General features: G+C 39.1%; 1 protein-coding gene across 4 annotated transcripts in view; it reads left to right on the forward strand.

The window, feature by feature from the left end:
* Positions 1-14,095, forward strand: part of RCOR1 (REST corepressor 1) — a 168,595-nt gene that overhangs the window by 54,951 nt on the left and 99,549 nt on the right. For all 4 annotated transcript variants that reach the window (XM_026698538.2, XM_026698539.2, XM_026698540.2 and 1 more), the window contains exon 3: positions 3,865-3,948. In XM_026698538.2, coding sequence (XP_026554323.1) covers positions 3,865-3,948 — 84 coding nt within the window. The remainder of the gene's footprint in view (positions 1-3,864; positions 3,949-14,095) is intronic.

Raw genomic sequence — 14,095 nt, forward strand, 5'->3', positions numbered from 1 at the left:
CTTCTTCTGATGCCCTCTTTTTGACAGGTTTACCAGTTTGATGCAAAAATGTTGAATGTATAGTATCCTTATCTTTCCACAACTTTTAGCCTGAGTGTTCTTCTTCTACGTTTTAATATATTACCTTTGGTTTTCAGCGGAGGAATAATCATTCCTGGAGGATACTAGGTTCTTGTGCAAACCTTTGACCTTTTGACCTAACACTTGCCTAGGGATTAATTGCTGAGGTGAAAGGGGGAAGGCATGTGAGGAGGGTTTGTGAAGCTTCAACAAGGAGGAATGGAGTAAAGGATTAACAAGCAACAAACATTTGTCAAGCACATGAGATGATGGTGCTATGATATTATTGCATTGTTGGGAGAGATGTCTAAGAAACTGCCAGTGTTTTGCAAGCTGTTGCATTTTAAGAACTGTTTAAGGTTGACTCAGCCTTCCATCCTTCTGAGGTCAGTAAAATGAGGACCGAGATTGTTGGGGGCAACGACTCTGTAAAACCACTTAGAGAGAGCTGTAAAGCACTGTGAAGTTGTATATTAGTCTGTGCTATTGCTATTAGGACAGGGGTGTCAACCTCTTTTTCATTGAGGGCCACATCAGGGTTGTGTTTGATTTCAGACGGCTGGGGATGGGTGAGATGTGGCCGGGGTGGGCAGATGTGGCCGGGGTGGACGTGACACGGGACTCTTGTCAGGGGCACCTGTGATGGCCAAGTGCTAAGGCAGGACTTCCTACAAGACCCACCCTCATTCTCATTATCCTCCCTCACTTCTTTTTCCTTGCCTCTTCATTCTCCTTTCTTCTTCCTTTCCCTTTCCTTCTTTTTATTTCCTTGCTCTCTTCCCATCTTCCCATCTTTTTCTTTCCTCTTTCCCTTTTTCTTTTTCTGTCCCTTCTTGCATGCTGAAATGCAAAAACGGAAACATTTCTTTTGTTTTGGTTTTAGTTTGTTTTGATCGCACCCTGCCAGTGAAAATGGAGCTTGGGGGGCTGCACATGGCTCCCTGGACCCCATTTTTGGCCTGAGCTCTGTTTTTGCTAGCAGAGGCACTGCGGGCTGGTCCTTTGCTGTTTCCAGGTTGGTTGTGAACCAGATCTAAGTATCCAGCGGGTGGAATCCAGCCCACGGGCTTTTGGTTTGACACCCCTGTTTTAGTAGAAGCTGACTTAAGGCAAGGAACACTCACGATTTCATCTGGTACCCCAAAAAACTATATAAAACAAATGTCCCTTCTTTTTTAAAAAACTTTCTTAGTGAACGTAAAATCTAACTTTTAGGAATTAGGCAAAAGTAAGGGCACTTATCCTTACCATTTAAAATAGTTAAAATGGTTTTAAATTGGTTACACCCCCCTCCCCTCCCTGTATTTTCAATGAAGCAATGAAAGTTTTGCTGTATAGAGTTACAGAGTTTTATCATTGTCTTATTTGATTTGATTGTTTTCACTATTTGATTTAATAATGAAATCAAATAATAAGAAATAATTAAGCCAGAATAATTAAATCAAATAGAACAATTAAAATAAGTGGTGTATTTCTTGCCCAGATGTTACCTCAGTGAAATTACTAGTTTTTGCTTGGAATGGGATCATCCTAATTCATGTATCATTTCAAAGATTTATAATATTTCAGAATTTGAGAATTCCTTCCATAAACTTTTTCTTGTCCTTTTCTCAAAACAAACAAAAAACAATCACCACCTAGCACTGAAATAGTTTTTTTTTAAAAAGAAATATACTACATCAAGAAGACAACCAATATAGGTAGTCCTTGACTTATGAGCTCAAAATTTATGTTGCTAAGTGACAAATTTGTTAAGTAACTTTTGTTCCTTGTCATGAACTTTCTTGCCACTTATGTTAAGTAAATCCCTGCAGCTGTCAAGTTAACCCTGTTGTTAAGTGAGTCTGGCTTCCGCATTGACTTTCATTGTCCGAAAACTGCAAAACGGGATCCCATGACCCTGGGACACTGTAACCGTCATAAATATGAGTCAGTTGCACATGAATTTTGATCATGTGACCATGGGGATGCTGCAGTGGTCCTATGAAAAATAGGCATAAGTCACTTTTTTCAGTGTCGTTATAAGTTTGAATGGTCACTAAATGAACAGTTGTAAGACTACCTGTACATGCAAAGATCAAAATAAAAAGAGAAACGGCTAGCAGTGTTATAGTGATATTATTTCAAATTCAGAAAATGAGACTGATCAAACAACTGTATATATATTAATATGGGGTGGGGGGGAAATCTGAGCCACAGGGGGAAGAAGTATGTTTTCTGTTGCTTCAGGGTCTTGTTCTCTTTTTCTTCATTATTGCTAATAAATTAGGGTCCAGACCTCAGAATATGTATTTCTTCAAAAGGCCTATACTGAATTTAGCAAAACCTGGATTCATGCTATGCCTTACCTCTTCTTGCTTACCTTCTCTTCTCCAATCCTCCCTTCACCTCCAACAAACCTTCCCCGCACCTGGTAGCAACCACTTACCTACCTGGGATTTGCACGTTTCTGCTGGCTTTCCTGCTGACTTTGGTTGTGGGAAGTCAATGAAGTTGTGTTGTCTAACAGCTGTGGGGTTCAGTTAACAATGTTTATTGGGACTGCAGGGACTGCCTTTATTAAGCAAAGTGGTTCATGCTTTAGGACCAATTGCTTACCAATGGAAATGCTGGTCCCAATTGCTACTGTAAGTTGAGCACTACTTATTCATGTTTCAAAACTTGCAGGAGCATGAATGCAGTTCCTGTTTGCAATACTTTTAAAGCAGCCCATCCTTTTCTTGGGGTTGCACAGGGCTTCATGTGGTCTTAGGAAAAGAAATGAAAGTGCTTTAAGGTGCTGGGGAAGGGCCTAGTTTGTACTCTCATGTGCTCCAAAGCGCTTTTTGTGGATTGAATACAAAGCACTGTCCAGCCCTTCGGTTACAGCTCAAGCAGCTCCATGGTAATAGAGTGTATTAGCTGGGTTCCCTATATGAGTCAGCTAACAATTTCTTTCTTTCTTTCTTTCTTTCTTTCTTTCTTTCTTTCTTTCTTTCTTTCTTTCTTTCTTTCTTTCTTTCTTTCTTTCTTTCTTTCCTTCCTTCCTTCCTTCCTTCCTTCCTTCCTTCCTTCCTTCCTTCCTTCCTTCCTTCCTTCCTTCCTTCCTTCCTTCCTTCAGAACAGTTAGTGAATATGCTATGCTTATGTTCTCCACTGTTTGTTCGTCCACATTCAAGAAGGGACAGAACTTTGTACGGATACTTGCACAGTGTCTGTGCATTTCATCACATTCTTCCCCAAAACAACAAGGAGAAGAGTTATAGGTGCTTAAAAAAGGAAGCTTGTAACAAGAATGTAATTCAAAATATTCTGTTAGGTAGACCAGGGGATTGAGTTAGTATAAGGCAGTTTCCTGAATATCTATATTTTTGTGATCACTGGCACCGCCAGTGTTAATAACGGATCTGGCTATTTGTGCTGACACAATGCAGGCAGTATTGTCTTTGCCGGCTTTCTGTTTTCCCCCTTGGCCAGCAGTGCAAGACGAATAAAATAGCAGCCTTTACTGCATACCTGCAATTTAACAGAGGGTCTTGGGGATATCTCCATACAATGCAGAAAAGAGAAATGCACAAACTTAAAAGAAAACAAAACATTTCCCCTTTTTATCATCTTCATTTGTTCCTCCAAAACACTGTGAAAACACAGTTTGGTTATTTGTGTGAATTAAAAGATGTTTTGGTCTGAAATCTTGCAGAGATGGTACATCTGTGTTTCAGCATTTTGGATTTTTCTATTCCTATTTCTTTTGTTATGTGCTTTGAGGGGATGAACTTGGGGAGGTTTTCTTTTAACACCTTTTATATCTTATTTTCTTGTCAGCTAAACTTACCAAGCGATCTCAGGAGAGAGAGAATCTCGGTATGCTGGTTTGGTCACCCAATCAGAATATTTCAGAAGCAAAATGTAAGTTAACTGCTTTGGTTCTGTTTTACTTACTTTCCCCCCCAGGGTGCTCTTTATTATATAGATGGTTAAAGAATAGAGCGAAATGCGTCCAAATGTACTTGAGTGTTTATGTGCACCCTGTGACACAGTGATGTTTATTTCTAAATAGACACATGCAGGATTGCTCTCTTAACTTTTTCTACTCATCACATGTGTAATAAAGATGATTGGAAAGAGGATTACTTGTCACAATCCAAATCTGAATTAACTCCAGAAGAAATAAGAATGTATGTTACATATGTTAAAAATAGGTTATTTGCTACTTGTGTCTTCATTTAGTATTTTTTTTAGCTTTTATATATTTTTTAATCTTTATTACTGCACACCAGAATTTTGAAGCAAGTATTGCATGATATAAATGAAGCGAAGTGATGGGAAGGACCACAAAAGCGATCCAGAATGTAGAAATTACTATTGCAATTTTTGGATGTGGTTTGGGAGTCATATTTCTGCAAAATAAATTGTGCTACTGGTGTAGCTCCTATATGAGGGAAAAAGGCAACCAGGAAGGATTTAACATTCCTGTATTTTGTATGTACTTGAAAGCTATGGTTAACAGCTGCAAAAATGCCGAATCTCAAACTATGGTATAACTGGAAGCCTATTTAATATCTTTTTCTAAAATTGATTAACTCTGTTTTTTTATTTTGGAAAATTAAGGCATATTTTATTTTAGCTCAAAGGAAACCATGTTTGTCTGTAAAAATAGCTTCATAAACTAACTTTGACTAATACTTTAAAACCAAAATTATGGGCAGTCTTTTAAGATCATTGAAGCTGGATGGAAATAAACTGCAGGTTTCCCTGGCTGCAGAATTGGAAATTAATGGCAATATCTTCTGCAGGTTTTATGCCTTCTTTCTCAGCACAGGAAAGGGGCATTTTCTAGAGCTGTTTCTAGGTTTAGAGGGATTTGGCTTCAGAGTTTTGAGCAAAGGACCATTTCAGATAAGTTGCACTCTTCCATATGCATTGTTTCACTTTCTATTGCTTCAGAATTATCTCACAGCATTTCCAGTAGTCAGAATAAGCGTCTGCAGATTCAGTTGCATTAGTAGATAAGGCACATTCATAGAAATTTGTTCTGGCAACTGGATATACTATAGGAAAATACCTGAAATGTCTCACTTAAATGGAAGTGATTTGCAAAGCACCTGAAAGTAAAGTACTTTCACTTTCCATATAAAGATACTGTAGTCCTCGAGTTATGACCGTAATGAAATGGAATCTGCTATGATTATAAGTCAAGGATTATCTGTACCTAGTTTTTAAGATAAACAGCAAGGAATGGCATCATAGAGGATAAGGTGGTAAATGATGGCTGTATATTGCTTATGTATATATTTTGGCAAAGCAATTTATGGTTTTGATGCTTCCTGAATACTCCATCATTTATTGACTACTATGCAACCATAGGAAAATTAGCTGCCCTGTGCATCAGGGCAGACAGCTTATAAGTTCAGAGGTATATATGATTCCTGAATCTCCTTTTTGATTTTCTGAGTTACTATCTCACCGAAAATCAGAATTATAATTCTTGCTACTGTAAAGTGGAGAATGCACAACACAAATACTGAAATGCAGCCCCTGTAATTACAGCCCCTTAGGATCATTTTTTAAAAAAAGGGAAGAAAAAGAAAACACTTTCTCCCACACCATAGAAGACCCATTTAGAAAACCTTGATCCTTCCATGGGTGGCATGTGGTCCTATTGCCCCATTAACTGCACCTTCAGCCATCAAAAGTTTGCTAATACAGTACAAGTAGTCCTTGCCTTATGACTACAATTGAGCCCAAATTTTCTGTTAAGTGGAACATTGTTAAGTGAGCTTTGCCCCATTTTACAATCTTTCTTGCCGCAGTTGTTAAGTGAATCACTGCAACTAATAAATTAGTAGCAATAGCACTTAGATTTACACGCCACTTCACAGTGCTTTACAGCCCTCTCTAAGTGGTTTATAGAGTCAGCATATTTCTCCCAACAATCTAGTAACATAGTTTTTAAGTGAATCTGCCTTCCCCATTGATTTTGCTTGTCAAAACATTGCAAAAGGTGATCACATAAACTTGGGACAGAGTAACGCTCATAAGTATGAACTATTTGCCAGGCATCTGAATTTTGATCACATGATCAAAATGGAGGATGCTACAAAGGTTGTAAATTTGAAAAATGATCATAAGTCATTTTTTTCTGTGTTGTTATAACTTTGGTCACTAAATGAACTGTTGTAAGTTGAGGACTACCTGTATGACAGTATTGTGACACAGCAGTTAAAGTTTGGACTAACTTCAGGGAGGCCCAACTTTTAACTCTGCCAGCCATAGAATCTCCCTGGATGACTTTGGGTCAGTTACACATCCCATATCAGCCCAAACCCACCTCACCCTGTGCAAAAATAAGAGTGTTGTGCATTACACTTTGAACTTCTGTATGAAAGATGGGATATATATCAATAAAGCATAATACTCGCTGGACTCTCTAAATTCAATAAAATGCTAGCTCTACAGAGGACTTTAGGCATAGCTCCCAGCTCTGAAAGATGTGAATATTTGAAGGACTGGACTTCTGTTCTTCAAAATTGTTCCTTTTTATTCTACTGTAGGAGTCTTTTGAGGTCATGTGAAATTTGCATCTGTAAATTAGTATATGTGTTAATTGGGATAGCACGAAAATAGTGCACAGCTGATGTTCTCAAAAACATTTTGTTATAGTGAACTTTGCTAAGTCAAGAACAAACTTGTTTATGTTGCGTTAAATATAATGAAGCCATGGTTTTTAAAAAAAAAACAGTTAAGTGAGTAGAAGCAGAACTGGGGCCATACAGATGAAGGACCATTATAAGAAAGTTACTGCTCCATTGTGCAGCAGTAGGGAAGTGAAAAGATTGTATTCATCTATCACTTTAAGGCATGTCTAATAATATGTTTAATAATCATAGCCTTTCAGCAAGCCAGAAATTAGTCAGTCTTGCACCTGAGCCAGTGTAGTCAATTTTAGGTTTGTGGGGTTTTGGGGGTGTATGGGTCTTTGTTAGTTTTTTTGTTCATTTTCTGTTGCAGCTGTATGAATCTCTTAGAAGTTTGGATGGGCAATTTGTATCATGGACCAGAAATATGGGCAGAAATTCTTTATATAAAAAGCTGGTTTCTTGGCATTCTTCAAGTGGGATCAAGAGATTGTTACTGAGATTGTCAAATACCATATCATAATTTTAATTTTTGAGAAATTTTATGTCTTCATTGCAAATAACAAAGTTAGCTGCCATTCTGGAAATTAATTTTGGAAGGGGTTCTTTTTTCTTTAAATAACATTAGTCCTTACTCATATATTTCAATTACTTCGATTATATCCTAATTCAGCAGCTCTGAATATTTTGGGCACAGGGACCGGTTCCACAGGAAAATTGTTTCCCATGGACCTGGGGTCATGTGGTTTCATGTGCTATTTAAATCCTATGCATGCACAGTTGAAGTTTTGCTTGCTTGTGTGGCCCGGTTCCCAACAGGCTTAGGGGTTGGGGGACCCTTGTTCTAATTGACTTTCAAGATTAAAGCACTATGAGAAAAAGATAGGATTTTTTTCAGGAGCTGTGATGGAGCTCTGTGAAGTGATATAAGATTTGACCTTTTTTTGTTATGGCTGCCAAACGAGAATTGGTAGTTCTTTAAATGGCATTTTATTTTGCCAGGCATTTTGAGCTGCAGGTTGCTGCAATTTGGATGAATTGACATTTATATCTACTACTTTGTCTTTTACTTGTCTTCTATAAGAGCTTATTTATTAATTTAAAAAAAATCACCTTTTGGATGATTGTGATAGGAAGTTGATATGTAACAAACAATAAATACATACAACCTGAAGTTATATGGTAAATACATCACTTTTGTGCAAGGAATGCTTGTGTTTATTACCATATTTATCGGCGTATAACACGCACTTTTTCCCCCTGAAAATAGGGGGCAAATGATGTATGCGTGTTATACGCCGATGTCCAGGGAGCGGAATCCTCTTTAAGGGATCCCGTTCCCAATAGTGCCTAGCGGCGGCGCAGCGTCGTGACGTGATGTCAGCGCTGCGCCCGCCGCATATTTTTTTCCTGAAATTTCCCTCTTAAAGGGAATGCGTGTTATACGCCTGTGCGTGTTATACGCCGATAAATACGGTACTTGAATTTGTCACCTACCATGATAGAAAAGAAATGGATAAATATGTGCATAGATTGGTACACATGAAAGAGTCAGCAGCCATCTTTTGAAGTCAGTGTTTTCCAACTGAAGCAAAAATGTGTATAAAAGTGTGTTTCCAGTCACTTTTTATACAGAGGCAAGCATTGGTTATGGCAGGGCAAATATAAAAGTAAATTGAATGAAATAGGAATAGAGTACTTAAATTTGTGGTAAGACAAAAAACAGATCAGGTCAAGAATGATTTAAGTGATGAATGAATGAATGTGGAAAAAATGAAAAAGTGAAGAATTAATACAAAAGAGGTAAGTGGAGATTTGATCATATAGAGAGAGTGAATGAGAATCAAATCACAAAGCAAATATATTAAGTAGGTGAATGTATTGAGAAGAAGGCAAGGGCCAAGTACATTATGATTGTGTGCAGCTGATGAAATCCCTGAAAAAAGGACGATAAGGTTTAAGGGACAAAAACAATATATGAAGTGGAATATGAACATGATAAAGGCAAGGATTGGTTGCAAGGAGAAACAAATAGGCAAAGATAGAATGAAGGATGTCAGCGGCGCTTTGAAAGGAAATAGCTTGATGGATGTGTAGTATTTGTTAGAATATTAAGATTGTCTAGCAGTTGTCTTTAAACTCCTTGTTGAGGTGATTTGAAGTGGTACTTTGTTATGAAGTACAGGGGAGTGTTTCTCTGATCAGAGCTCTTCCCACCTCCGCAGCAGACTGAAAGATGAATAGATTGGAAATCATTTACATAATGGAGGAAAGTTTTATTAATATAGGGGTATTCCATTAGAATTGTTGTCTTCTCTAAATCAAGAACCAGGGGTTCATCACATCCTGAGGTATTTGAAAAACCACACTCCGAATTAATGTACCAGAATATATATACAAATAATAGGCACCTTTGTGCCATCCGTGCCTCTTTCTTTGAAAAAACAAATTGACAAGTCGTCCTTGAACATAGCTTTTCATTATGTCTGAACAGGGAAAGGTGGTTAATAGCCTTCAAACAGGTATGGTTATAAGCCATCTTTAAGCCGTGTCAGAAAAAGACCATTTTTTTTATCACGCTATATGTATTAGATAGCATATCAATCAAAATAATGAGCATTTCACAATCCAGCAGTTGTTTTGCTAGTACAGTAAATTCTTGACTTTAGCCAGGAGGAAGGAGTGTCTGCTAGAGGTGAGTGAATAAATGATGGATGGAATGTTGAGCAATGGATTAAATGTACATAGTGTGTAAAATCTAGATAAAATGTGCATAATATAAAAAGTACATAAAATGTATAAAAATTGTTTGGACTGATTAGTACCATAAATAGTCTTAAATCATTGCTGGGAGAAGGTCTATTATTGCCTGAAATTCTGATTCTGTCTTTTTATATCCAAAATCCACTGCATTGAGATTTGTAAAATTAAGACTTTCCTGTAGTTACTATGAATATATACAATTCACTATTTACTTCATAAATCTCATTTCCCTTTGAAGGTTTTTTTTACCCTCTTTCCCTCCCCACTGACAGGGATGCATGTAATAATATTTCTCTCTTACGACAAAGTTCCATGGGTCTGATCCAAGGAGATTGTATTCCATGAATGTTTATGCTTTAATAATATTATAAGAGTACAAGATGTTTTTGCTTTATTGTTTTAACACGGCTAAAGCTGCCTGGAAATGTATGCAGCAGAAAACCATTGCTTATTTTGTTTAAACCCCAAAGCCATATTAAGAAGGCTTACGTGGTTTGGCTAAATAAGTGCTTGAAGTTGAGAATTTCAACTTGAATTTAGCCTTTTTTGTAATGTTGAACTAGAAAGCTGATTGAAGTCACTGGTATATAAATTGTCAGAAAGAAGCGTTGGGGCCCTAAGGCACACATAGTTCACCTTCCCATTGTTTTGTGGAAATGATAGATATCCCTGTTTGCTTTTTGAAGTAGTATATTCAGAGCTCTCCTTATTTCCTAACAAATCTCTTAGAAACAGCTCCAAGGTCAAAAGATGGGCTAACTTTAGTTTTCATGAGAACAATAGTTCTCATGTAAACAGTATCTCGCTGTTTTTGTTACCTTATTTCCAGTTATTCATTTTCTACTCTTGCAGGAAGCTTTAAAGATGTCTGTAAGCCCATATTAGTTGGAACGATTTCAACCTGTAATATTTTATGTGTAGGAGTAGTTGATAGCATTAAAAGTGATAGGAAACTTGTAATTGGTCCAATAGATTGTGTTTTGCAGGCCTGAAAAGTTTAAGTGATGGCTAGGAATAGCAAGACCAAGGTTGTAGTCCTCCCTAAGTCATGGAAACACATTGAATTGACTCAAATGAGACCACTTTGCAGGATCATTGTTGTAAGAGAAAATAAGAGGATGCAGCACTATGTACACTGCCTTGAGCTCCTGTGCAGAAGACAGGATGTAAATCTAATAAAAGTTGAACTAGAAATGCGTCTGAATCAATTTTGCAATGGATTTTAATTAGTGCGCTTAATTTGCAAAAACAGTAATATAAAGACTTCTATATAAAACATTTTAAGATAAGGTCTGTTGTGAAGTGTCCTACATGTGTGTGTTAACATGTTAATATTAATTGGAGTTATTAGTTTTTATTTTCTTAAGCGAAATTGCTATGACACAGAGCAATTTAATCAGCAAAATCTACATTATATCATATAGTAAAATGTAACATCACTACAAAAATTACAAGTGCATGAAAATAGTTGTAAAAAGAATATAGGTATAAAACATGGACTAAAATATTATTACTTTAAGACAAAATGTGCAACATTTTTTTTGAATTAAATAGGTAGGTCCTTGGGAGTGGTGTGATGGCCTAGAGGTGGAGCTCTCCTCAAAATCAGGACGCTATGAGTTTGATCCTAGATAGAGGCAGATATTTCTCTCTCTGGGCACACTGAGAATGTACCTCCTGAACAAAACTCCACATTGGTGACAGGAAGGGCATCTGGCCATTAAAACACACTGCTAGCTCCGTTCAGTTGCCCAGACTCCACCCTGCAAAGGATTATGGGGTCATTAAAAGCAGATAATGTAGGTAAGTCCTTGGTAAAGAAAAATGTTTTCACTTAAAGATGCCTCTTTAAACCCCAGGTCAGTTAGTGGGACAAGCAAGGGCCCTTCCCCTTGGTATCATCTCTTTTAAGTCCAGCTCAACTTCAGTGACTTATTGAAATGATTTGCAATAGCTTTATGGGATTTTTTTTTCAACTTCCAAATCCAGTTTATGGTCCTGATTTTTTTAGATTGCCTTTCATCCAGTAGCAATCAGAACCAAGCCCGTTTCATTTTTTGGGATGGGTAAAAATTCAAAACCTTTTTTGGGAGGGAACCAATAGTTATGAAATGCTTTCAAAGGAAAAGCTACCCAACAGTTGAAAGATCTGAATATACTTATCTACCATGGTATCCTTGTTCATTTATCATGGTAGCATATATGCTATTTAAAATAAGTGAAAAAATATCAGTGAAAGTATTGTTATTAAGGATAGGTAATATGTAGTGAAGAAATTCTTGTTGTATTTTAATTTAATAAAATTTTTTAAATGTGTAGGGTGCTAAACAGATAAACTTGAGTTTGAGTTTTGTCTTCCATGCTTCATCGAGAGCCCAGGATGAGTTGACTCCTTCCTATGATGTCATTTAGCTGAGTCTGTACTAAGATATAAAAGCCAGCCCCCGGGAGAGACGCCAGCTTTTGACTCAGCTCCTTTCAGTCAGTAGCTGTGTCTCTGAAAGTGTTCTGTTAGATAGCACTCACCAGTGATCTTCAGTACTTTTTCCTCGCTTCAAGCAGGGATCTGGGCAGCTGCTCTTCCAGGAGAGCAGGGCTCTCTCTCCTGCAATGTTGGGAGCAGCGTTGCCAGGCAAGTTGAGCAGCGTCTGCAGACCTCCCCAATGCCGGTGGTTTGAGCGATCGTAAAAAACGATCAGCAAACTGATAACAGCATCAGCCAGCTGATCGTGTGGCTGGCAGCTGCCTTTTCCTTTGCTGACTTTGCTTAGGGCTCTTTATAACCTAAGAAGCAATTCTTCAATCTTGGAGCCTGTTTCCCCTAGTCAGCGGCCATCTTGGATTGAAGCCTTCCACCACGAGGTGAGTGGCCATTTTGTAAGCCTGGGGGCCATTATATACCCTAAAGGACTGAATAAATTTTTTTTCTAAACAGTTTCTTTCCAACACAAGAGCCTTTATCCTACAAATGGAGCAAGATAAGGCTCAGTCAGAGCTTTCCCCCCCAGTGGAACAGTCTCTGAAGCCCAATAAGAGAAAAAGACGTAGGCAACACACCCAATCAGTCCAGAGGGAAGGTGGCTGTTAAAATCAGAGGTAAGGCTCTAGCCCCTAAGAAGGCAACTCAGGCTGAGTTAAGGGCAGAGAAGCGCAGACATGCGGCCCTGGAGAGGAAGTTCAACAGAACTATTCAACAGAAGGGAGTGCAACTACAGCATGTTTCAGGTGATACCCGTGGGCCCCAGCTAAGCCCTCCCAGGGGAGGAGAAGTTATCTATGAGCATTTCCATCCTCCATCCTGGTCTTCTGAGGCTTTTGCAGAACAATCAGATCCTCAGGATCTCAGCAGTTCTGGGCCCTATTTCCAACAGGCTTCTGTGCCCTATGCTTTTCCCTCTCCCTCCAGGCCTCGAACCTCTTCTCAATCTAGGCCTGAAGCCACCTTCACTCCCGCAACAGTGGGTCTTCGGCCTTCTTCCTTTGCCTTTGAGCAAAGACCAGGGGATATCCAAGCTGTCTCATTGGCAGGGATTGGCTGAAGGCTTCAAGCAAATTCTTCGATCTTTGGAAAGGGTTCAGGCCCTTCTCCCTTCTCAATCTATAAGTTCCTTCCCTCATCATCCTGATTTACACAGGCTCCAGGACCTCAGGGTCCATTCTTCTCTACCAGAATGGGAGGAGGTTGATAAGGAAGGAAGGCCTTCACCATCTGAACACAGTTACTCCTCTCGTTCAGAACATGAAGAGGGCGAGATTTTTGACCAAAATCTTTCAGAGGAAGAGGATTCTCGCCCAGAGCAGACATCCTCTGCATTGGTCTTCAAACCTACTCTCTTCAGGCCATTGCTCAGCAAGGCCTTGGTCACTGGCAAGCTGTCGCTGGAGGAAGTGGCTCCTGAGCCACAAGGAAATCCCTCTAGCCAGGAAGACTCGCTCTTCTGGAAAGGCTGGGCTTAAAACTCCGGGATGCTCCTCCTCCTCCACAGGACACCTCCCCAGCGTCCCCCAGTTTTAGCTCAGCCTTTGTGGTAAGAGGTTGTGCACTCCCTGACTGGAATGGTTTTCTGATTCAGCTAGTCAAAATTCAGGTTTGCTCTTGGGTTAATTCGGCTTGTAAATTTTTCCCCAATTAATTTGCCGATTTCAAGGCTTGTGGCTCTATTAGGTCATCCCCCCCGATCAGTTTGAGAGCAGTTCTTTGTGGCTGGCAGAGCCTGCCACTCCGCAGGAAGCCTGAGACGGCTGCTCCGGGCAATTAGCTTATCTAATCCCCCGATCGTCTTATCTCTAGCGATCTTGGCGGAGCGCTCGTAGCCGTGGCTCACTTCTCCTTGCTGTTTTGACTGACATGATCATTTATCTGACAATTTAGAGAGTCAGCAGCAGCAGCTCGTTAAACTGCTCAGACAATTAACATCAGAGATTCTGCCTTCCCGCCATTTTTAATAGCTGGCTTCAAGTTCGCGCCTAAATATCACAGGAGCCATTCCCTGCTGGTTTCCCTTCTTGGGGACTGGGGCAGGTACCTTCCCACTCCACTTCGCTGGCATTATTTCTCTTTTATCTTGCTGGCGTTGGATAAGCAGGCTAGTCCTTAAACAGGAATTTTTTTCTTTTTGCAATTGCTTTTGGATCATTACATTGGAGTGAAGCCG

The sequence above is a fragment of the Pseudonaja textilis genome, chromosome 1 (assembly GCF_049901715.1).
Source record: "Pseudonaja textilis isolate UNSWEBS1 chromosome 1, rPseTex1.2, whole genome shotgun sequence".
In the NCBI taxonomy this organism is placed as follows: domain Eukaryota; kingdom Metazoa; phylum Chordata; class Lepidosauria; order Squamata; family Elapidae; genus Pseudonaja; species Pseudonaja textilis.